This window comes from Montipora foliosa, chromosome 7 (genome assembly GCF_036669935.1).
Source record: "Montipora foliosa isolate CH-2021 chromosome 7, ASM3666993v2, whole genome shotgun sequence".
Taxonomy (NCBI): Eukaryota; Metazoa; Cnidaria; class Anthozoa; order Scleractinia; family Acroporidae; genus Montipora; species Montipora foliosa.
In genome coordinates, this window is record NC_090875.1 from 11991744 (window position 1) to 12001743 (window position 10000).

The 10000-nt window shown below is 39.1% G+C and overlaps 1 protein-coding gene across 2 annotated transcripts in view; it reads left to right on the plus strand.

Annotated features, from left to right (window-relative positions):
* The window catches only part of LOC138010897 (non-structural maintenance of chromosomes element 3 homolog), a 24482-nt gene that overhangs the window by 11896 nt on the left and 2586 nt on the right, over positions 1-10000 (plus strand). For both annotated transcript variants that reach the window (XM_068857917.1, XM_068857918.1), the window contains exons 5-9: positions 3106-3185; positions 3886-3986; positions 7124-7203; positions 7895-7937; positions 9031-9093. In XM_068857917.1, the coding sequence (XP_068714018.1) occupies positions 3106-3185; positions 3886-3986; positions 7124-7203; positions 7895-7937; positions 9031-9093 (367 nt within the window). The remainder of the gene's footprint in view (positions 1-3105; positions 3186-3885; positions 3987-7123; positions 7204-7894; positions 7938-9030; positions 9094-10000) is intronic.

Below are 10000 nucleotides of genomic sequence, written 5' to 3' on the forward strand. Positions count from 1 at the left end.
GTTAACTTTCCAGATGACTTGCTGTTCTTGACAAGAACATTATCTCCAGGGGTAATAGGGTTATCAAGAGGGTGTCGCTGTTTGTGAGCATACACTTTGCCTGCAAGCTTCTGATTCCAGTCACAATCTCTAATGCCTTCATCCAGAACACTCTCATTGGGATAATTTATATGTATAGTTCTGGTCACTTGGTCTTAAGTTCCCTTCCAAACATTAGAAATGCTGGGGCTGCTGCGGCCCTGTACTGCTGTGAGGGGTTGTTCTGTATGCTAACAGGAATTTCTTCAATTCTACTGCTCCCGGGCAGCTTCTGCAAACTTTCTCTGCATCAAAGTCTATTTTGGGCCACCAAACTTTCGTCCTCAATTGTGTTTTCATCTTCATAATACCTTGATGCCCCTCATGTGCTACAACCCTGTAAACGCAGTACTTAACTTCTGAGGCTCTGAGGGATAACGATCCTTGTTCCGCGCATGACTAACTTTCCTATTGTGCAAAATTTCATTCTTCACACTCAGGTAATGAGGCATTTTGCATTGAGACCAATTACCACTTTGTATGTAGTATCTAACTACACAGTTCGGGATCTTTTTTCTGATTCTCTTTAAACTTCTCTTCCATTCATAGCCATTGGCATACTTTCTTGTACAATAACTCTAACAAAGTCAGCTTCCTTGCCACTGGGATCTTTCTGATCCATAGAATTTAGCCTTGAAAGGGAATCAGCGATGTTGGTCTTTCCGGGACGGTAAATCACTTTAAAATTGTATTCCTGCAAGTGAAGGACCTATCGTTCTGCACAATCTATTCGTGCAGATGGGTTAGAGGACGTGTTGTAGATGTGCTTCAGAGGTTTATGATCGGTCTCTACATGTAGCTCAAATTCTCGACCACAAACATGTTTGTACAGCTTGAACCTCTTGCATGCTCATACCAATGCAAGACCTTCCTTTTTGGTCAGGGAATAGTTTCTTTCCACGTCTGTAAGATTTTGCGATGGATAGGAGATCACCCTCCACATGCCATCTTGTAGCTGAGTGAGAACAGCAATTCCTACACCTGTGGGACCTGCGTCGGCTACAATTCACTTTCCGTATCCATTCTTTAAGTACAATGTAGGCAAGTGTATCTGCTTGGGTTTAGCAGATCTTTCAACTTCTGGAAAGATTTCTCTTGGGCATCTCCCTAACCATGTTGATCCCTTCTTGTAAGGATTCTGAGCGGTTCAGCAACCTGGGCGTAATCTGGCAGGAACTTGGCACAACATTGCACTAACCCTAAGAACGATCTGACTTCAGCGGTGTTCTGTGGTGGCTTGGAATTTTGAATCGCAGACACCTTCTCTTCACTTGGTGAAATTCATTGTTTTCTCAAGTCATGTCCAAAGAATGTTAATTTTGGAAGTCTAAACTGATACTTCTTCTCATTCAAGGTCAATCCACACTTTCTGAGACGGCGCAGAACAGCAGGCAGATTCTTTTCATGTTCCTGGATTCCACATCCATGGGTGATTAAGTCATCAGCAATATTTTTAACTCCCTTGCAGCCAATCAGGGCATCTTTGACAATCTTCTGATATTCTCTGGAGCTTAGGTTATTCCTAACATCAACCTCCTTTATGGAGAAAGACCTCTGTGTGTAATGAAGGTAGTAATCTGACATGATTCTGCATCAAGTTCTACTTGATGGAAGCCCCATTTCAAGTCCAATTTACTGAAAACAGTAGACCCTTTTAAATCGTGCAGGACTTCATCGATGGTAGGAATAGGGTGCCTCTCCCTTTCAGTTGCTTCATTAGCTCTTCTCATATCGACACAGATGCGAATATCCCCAGCAAAGACTATGCAGTCGAGCCGCTCGCTTGTTCTCCAGGCGCTGACATTCCGATCGTTGGACAAAATACACGTGCAAATTTTAATCTGTAACCACTTTGGTAAATTTCACGAATCCCTGTCCTCGGCGCCAAATGTTGTGATTGCCAAGACATAAACCGATTCGTCACACTTTAATATAATACACTTTAATTCACAAACACGCCATGCTTCTCGACTTCTGTACATTACATAGTAATCACCCAATGTCTCTTTAAGCTAAACACCACAGTCGGGGACTTCAGGGAGGTGAGCTACACCTCGGTGTGGTAGCCAATCTCTCTATACAGTCTCTCTTTTTTTCTTGATCATGTTCACATGAGAGGTACGGTACATGTACAGCGAGGCAGGTTGACCGGTCAGGTGGGCCATTTAACCCGCTTAGTTGGGGTGAGTTTCTCCATATGAATGCTGAAGGTGGGGTACCCCCGCCTGACTGGGGTGATGTTCATCTTTAGTTTGAATATTCTGCCGAAGCATTTGAAAACCTGACGCCAGCGCTCAAGGGCTATGAATATTGCATATCAAGGGGGGACATGTACCTCACCTACCCAGGGTCCCCCAACCTCCATGTGAACAGGCCCTTAGTGAGAGATATCGTAGTTCATGAAGAAGCACAAGTGGCTACAAATAATTATTTGCCGGAAAACATCCAGGTTTGATGCAGTTTCTCTTCCTACAGGATCTAACAGATCATACTGAGGAAGGAGGGGCTGTTATTTGCGGCACAGTGCCTTTTGTACTTTTACTTGTAACAGTTGATGTAGATACAGCAGCAGGGAAATCAAATCCACAACCTCCAGTCCATGTAACACTTACAACTTGAATGTTGCTGTCAAAGCCAGGAGACTACATTTATAAATTACACTCTAGAAAAAATCTTCCGGAACGTCATGGTGTTACATGTAAAGGAAAAAGCTATTGATGCTTTAAAAAATTAACCAACAAAGAGCAATTACTGTACATATGTATTTATTATTTTGTGGTTTGCTCACGGGACATTGTATTGAACTTTACTGAGATTTGTCCCTTTAAAATCGTCTTTCCTAAGTATGCATTTATCTAAAGGTTCGAAATGTTGTTTGACATCTTTTTCTGCCACCAATATCCCATAAAGTCTGCACATTATGTTATGTTCACTTTGCTTGTAGGTTCTGAAAAAAAAATGTGGTTAAAATGTGAAAGTGATAAATTATACATGTACACTTACAATGTAACTTTTGGTTTGTTGCAGATATCAGTAAAAATGTGTTGAAGGAGCATGCAAAGGCATTTAACCAAGTCTTTGATCATGCAAAAAAGAATCTTCAAAAGGTACAAAGTTTTGTCTACATTGTCAAGGGTTGCTATTTCTAGCCTTGTTGTCTTTGTCATCTGGCATGACTAACATGACTTGTACAGTCTATGTTGCCTTTTCTGACCTTTTCAACACTTTTTATAATATGCTTTCAGAAACTTGCACATGACCTTGAAGCGTGTAACTCTTTTCCTTGGAACAAAGCTGAAGATTTTAAGACACCAATTTTATGCCCAAAGACCATAAAAGTCCATGTATACGCTGCACCTTTTTCGCAAAAGCCAAATCAAAAATCGGGGGAGAGAGCATGGAGAGAGCATCTTAAGTTTTTTTTTTTTTTATAATATTAAACTCACAACATAAAGGTATGACAAGTGAAATGTTGCTATGGAAAGACTTAATTGATATGAAAGCTCATAATAACCACCGTGTCAGTGTTTTGAAACCATAGTTGTTTGTCCTTGTTTGTTTACTAACAGAACTTCATTGGAACTATTAAGTTTGTTGTCTAACAGTGTCCATATTTTTTTCAAAATTCAAGCTTCCAAATTGGGGGTGCGACTTATCTATGGGTGCATCTTATACATGGACGCTTACGGTATGCACAAAAATAAGATCGAAGCTGCACACACAGGAAAATGCACGAGCTACACATGTACAGTACATTACATCCAAATAAGGAGCTCTGAACTAGATACTTTACTTTGTGCATTTCAGGTTTTTGGAATAGATTTGGTAGAAATTGAAGTGGGAAAGTCCAAAGGATACATTTTGATAAATCATGACAAAAGTGGAGCACATGGTGATCTTGTTGACTGGTAATGAAAAATAATAGTTAATGCACTGTGCAATATTGTAATGGTTTTGCATTTGGGATGACTTTTAGTGACAAAGAATGATGAATGCGAGTTGCAAATACGTATTATTGGTATGATTCAACACTTGTTCCTACATGTACATGTACATGACTCTTGTAATACAGATTGTTTCACGATCTTAGATTCTGCTGCCTCAAAATTCCAAATTAAGATCAAAGAGGCATTGCACATCAAGTGGGAAAATCCCATTCTTATTCTACAGTTGAGACATCTAGACTTGTCTCTTCTTTTTAATTACGTTGTTCCTTTTGTCTATTATTTTATTGTTATGTGCTCTGTTTTTGTTTTGCATGCATTTCGTATATTTTCATATTCAAACTGTACGCGCGTAATTTTGTAATGTACCTTAATATAAATTCAAATTTACAACCGTTAAAAGCTCATTTGTGACTGAAGATGACATGAAAATGTTGAAACATGTTTTGTAAAATTAATTGAAAACTGTCGTTTCTTTCTTGAGAGTTATCTTTACGTCAGTTTGGACGTGTATGTGAGTCTAAAATGCACTCGGGTCACTTTCCACAGGTCAAGACTAGAAATCCCTGAGCCACTGATGAACAACGAATCCAAAATTTTCCCCTGGAACTGAAACAACTTCTCCCCAAACAAGCCTCATCTGGCATTACACAAACTAAAATTTGCAAGTGTCACTCTTATAGGAGGGCAAAGGTTACATGTAAATGCCAGTTTAGTCTTGAGTTTTATTGCTCCCAGCTTACGTGTAATTATGGGGCTAATTCTGATGCTAATTCCAGTTCTTTTTGTTTTTGTTTTTCGCATCTTCATGCAATTGCTCATAGTACGGTGTATCTTTCCTTTACTGTCAAGTTCTCAAGTCTTTCTCAAATCATTTGTTTCATTTTGTGTCCAAAGCCACTAACCTATTGACTAGTAGAATTGTCTGGCATTAAACATTGTCACTCCTGGGAGTCATTGGGTTAAAGTGGACACATGAAGTAGTTTTTAAGTCGATGTAGGGGTTGTTAACCCATTTACTCCCACCTTTGACAAGTAGGATTATCTGGCATTTAAGTATCACCCAACTAGTGGTCTAATGCAAATCCTGCATTTTGATTGGCTACACTATTAGTAATAGTCCTCGAGTAGCAAAAAGCGTGACGCTTTCTTTCGTTTTATTCCCAAATAAATATTTCTTCAACTTGCATTTGCTAACTTTATTATTGCCTTTTCTGTCTGACTAGTTGGGGTGATACTAAAACAATCAGACCCTTCGCCCTCAAGGGCCATGGGTCAATAGCCTGTTCGGCTTTGCCTCATGGGCTATTGACCTGTAACCCGCAAGGGCTAATTGTTAATTAGACAGGGTTAAATCTATTACTCTCACCACTAGGAGTCAGTGGGTTAAGTCCCCTATTCTACATGTATGCAGTGTTCTCACCGGGCCATGCCCTTGTGCGATTCCTGCAAGAAAATAGGCACACAAGGATGCTACGAGCAAATTAGAAGTAAGTTAGCAGTTTTTAATGGTCAAGCGAATACTCCAGCTCTTTGCTTCTTCAACTGAATGAAACCAGTTAATCAACGTTAAGGTATTCAAAGCCTTCAATTTTATTGACTTTTGCCTCCGTCAGTCACTCGAGTAGCGCAGCTTCGACACCTTGACCACCATATTGAATCAGGTAAGGAAATTATAGAAGATAATCGTAACACTGGTGAAGAGGATGTTGAAGAGGACAACATAGGAAGCAACGATCAGAAAGCTATTTCATTGAAGAAAGAACATGTTTTTCAGAGTGCATGGCAGTCACAATACACATGGCTTGCCTATGATACTGACAAAAAGACCATGACCTGTAAGATCTGTCTCGAGGTAAACAAATCAAATGCGTTTACAATATTGTCGAAGGGCCACCATTGCAAGGGTTCCAATTTGACCGTTCCTTGATGAAATAGACAGAGAAATCACAGAAAATGTTTTTCGCACTTAAGCTCCTGCAGGGCCCCTATTTTTCAGAAAAGGGGCCCTGGGACTCTCTAAGACAAAATCCTGGTGGTGAGAACACTGTGTATGTCAAAATAACTTTATAAAATAAATAGGATAGTACGCGCACTTTCATTTCATTTTGATTGGCTGGTAGGAAATTATACGAGCATGTATCAAAAAAATCTGTTTTAATCAAGAAGTACAAAAAAAACAGCAATTTCCTTCATTTGTCGAATAATTTTGTTGACTGCATCTTGGGTCTGCATAACTGTCTTGAATTCTCCCAACTTCCCCTCATGTTTAGATGAGGCTATGTAAACTCAGCAAAAGGCCTTTATTACTTAAGTATAGAATTTCTGAACCTGCGCTTCAGATTTTCAGAGATTCAGCTTGGTCAGTAGGGTCAGGCTGTTGTGTATGACTCATGAAGTGTTTGAAAGAAAAGAAAAAGGTCAAACAGTTCTAGAACAGAAACCCAACAAATCATTATTCTGGTGTACCTATCATTTTTTTTATTTTTTATAATGATTTTGCACACACTTGTGTACTTGGACAATGTCATTGCTGGTTGTTTGTATTGCAAAGAAGGCCAAACAATGCCTCAAAACCCTGTAACAAACTTCTGTTATTTCACTTACAGTCATGTACACTGAACGCTCCAACAAAACAGCAGCACTGGCCAGATTGCTAAAAGAACTTATGCCACAAGCAAGCTATTAATTTTAGTGACTAAATGCAATTTAGGCTAAGTGATTCTTGAGATGGTGTGGGCCAGTGGTTTCCTCTTCATACCGTTGGGGGTGGTTTCTGGGCCCTTGCTGGGTTGTACAGGTCTTACAGCTCTCTCACATACATGTAAATTGTGTGTGTTTTAGCACTTTTGCTTGTGTTGTGTGAGTTTTCTGCTATCCTCCCTGGGGTGAGTGTAGGATAAGTATATTGTTCAGTTTTCCTCTGGTTTGCAATGCGACGGTGCCTGGGTGGAGGTCATTCACTGGGTTGTCGTGGTTACCCACTGCAACTGGTTGTGGGATCGAGTGCCCTCTGCTGCTGAAGCACCTCCCCCATCCTCATCTGTCTCAATGAGTTCAAACGTCATGTAAAACTTATATGTGACATGAATGCATTGTAGGGGAGACGATCTTCCAAAGATGGGCCTACTGATGGTGATACTTAGTCTTATCATAACATCAGATCATGTCATTACTGAATGTAAGTAAACAGTTCTCATTCAAACACTTATGGCATTAATTTTTGTTGGTAATTGCATGATCCAGTAAAAGTCCACTGGGCTTCACAGTTGGTGAACTGTAACTCCGCATTTTCTTTAATATTATAACAAATACTGTGAAATTGCATTTAAAGCAATCACACAAAACTTGTGTTCCATGTACTACACTTTGTACGTGTACATGTATTTCTATTCGCTCCTCTTTCTACTATTCTGTAAATCAAGGGATGCATAATAATAATTATTATTATTCGATTTGTTTTTTCCCTGCTTTTCATTGGCCGAGAGCCCAACACGTGACCTTCAAATAACTGCAAACAAAGAAGTGTTCTGCTGCAAGTAATATTCTGCTCATTTGTAACTGAAACCACGCTCATGTGTGTAAATGGCAGATCAGTTTCCCAAGCTGTCAGAAAGTGATTTGACATCTTTATTTGAACCAAAATGTAAACTACGGGGTAACTCTGTGATCGAATTATAAAACAATAATTATTGAACTCAGTTATTGCAAAATATCGTGATTTATCAGTGTCTCGCAGATCGATTATTTGTCTCAGCCTTCAACTTCGGCAAATAATTGATCTGCTCACCATGGACAAATCACAATATTTTGCTCAACCTCACCCAATAATTGTTAATTATTTATCTTTCCTTATTTATTTTCATTTCCAGCACTACTTTGGCACACACTCAAGAAACTTGGAATTGAGCAAAAGTATGTGACATAACAAAAAGGAAAATTTTGATATGGAGAGACCATAATAATGAAAAACATAATTGCTAACAGAATCCTGTTAAGACTTAGATCATTGCAGTTTTGATACTCTTCACGTCCAAATCTCCTATAGCCTCCCACCCCTCTATTTATGGCAATGTGACCAGTATCATGATGCTAGTTTACAGCATACATCTTTTGGACATCCATGTTTTGATCAATTGACACCTGTCAAAACAACATATCTGCTGACCAATATCACATGACCATATCGGTGCTCAAGCTTAGAGCTTAACCAGGTGAGCCATGCAGACGTTCTTGTGGCTTCGTCCACAAGATTGGAAGGACAAAGTTCTGAGAACTTCTGCATGGGAGGCTAAATCTCCTATGGGTTCATTACAATTCACAAAATTACCAGCCCCCACTTGGATCAGCTGGTAGAGCACTATACTAGTATCACAAAAGTCGTGGGTTCAAATGCTGGTCAACTGCAGGTCTGGATTGGTAGGCCTTACTTTAGCAACATTCATGTTGCTCAATTAACATTCATAATTGAAATGGTCTGAAATCTAGACAAGATTCTTGCTGCATGCAGTACAAATATAATGTCAATTAGACTCTGCTAACCTTCGTTGACTTAGGCATTGCTGATGCCCCTATCAGTCTGTGGACTTCTCATAGGCTTTGGCCCAATGACACCATTATAACTGGTTCTCCATAACAAAGTATTTACTGACGTGTTGATTAATATTTTAGAGTCTGTAGTTTCTGTAATCCCCTCTGTTTTCGGGTGATACATGTACATGAAGGTTTTGTCTGCCATTGAACCCCCAAACTGGAGAGCCAGGTTGTGTTTTCCTTCCATTCATAGGATGTTAACGGGAACTCCATCTTGACAGGGTAACCTGCAACTTCTCTTAGGTAGAATCATAAAACCTTCCCTCCAATGCTGCCTCTAATTTTTACGGATCAAATTTTAGAAACTTTATTCTTAGCTGTTTTTAAGCTTCAGTATCTTCCTTCTCCATTGAGATTCCATTCTTCATTTGTTCCAGTCCTCACTTGTATGTTGTTTTGCCCTATTTCATTCAAGGACTGAACATGAAGTATTTGGAGATGTAGATAAACTCATATCACAAGAATTCGTCCGGCAGTGGTATGTTGATTGGACTTATAGATGCAACCTTATTCAATTTTTTGATTCCTTCTCATGCTTTTACATGTATGTCTAAGCTCAAAATATTTAATGTATCCAGATGTAAAGCTCTCAATGAAGAATATCTTAAGCAATGCATTCTACTGTCTAGCAGAATTGTATGAATGATCCAACTGGATAAATGAATGAATAAATAATAATAATAATGATGATGATGATGATGATGATGATGATAATAATAATAATAATAGCGGCTTTCAAGGAGTGTCATAAAAACAAAACCAAAGTAATTACTTTGGCCAATCAAAAAGGACGGAAACAATCCAGTAATCCAATCAAAACTCGAAGTAATTACACGTAGCCGACACAAAGCGCGGGAAAATGTGCACGCGCGAGCCACGATTGGTTTTGGTTTCACTTCTGATTGGTTGAAAAAGTGGCGCGAGAACTTTGAACCAAGCAGCGAGTGAAGTAATGCAAAACCAACGCACTTCGCTAATTACTTTCGACACTCAATTGAAAACTGCTCTAATAATAATAAATAATATTATTGATAATAATAATAACAACAACAACAATAACACAGGAGCGATGTATGGGGTGACGAAATGTGCGGAGATTGTGTTAAGAAGAGGTAAAATGGTGAAAGGGGGTGGTTTGCAGGTACTGGAAGAGCGGATAGAAGCATTAGACCCAGCAAACCACAATTGCTACAAGTTCTTAGGATGTGAAGAGAGTGATAGATTCTGACAAAGAAAGTTATGACAAGCGTGAAGAAGGGAATGAGAGTCACAAGTGTAGAATAAACAACTTTTAATACTCTTTCTTATTGCAATGAACTTTTTCAGCACTCGAGTAATGGCAACTTTACTATTCCGATTTCCGCAGTTGATTTTTGTTACCACTT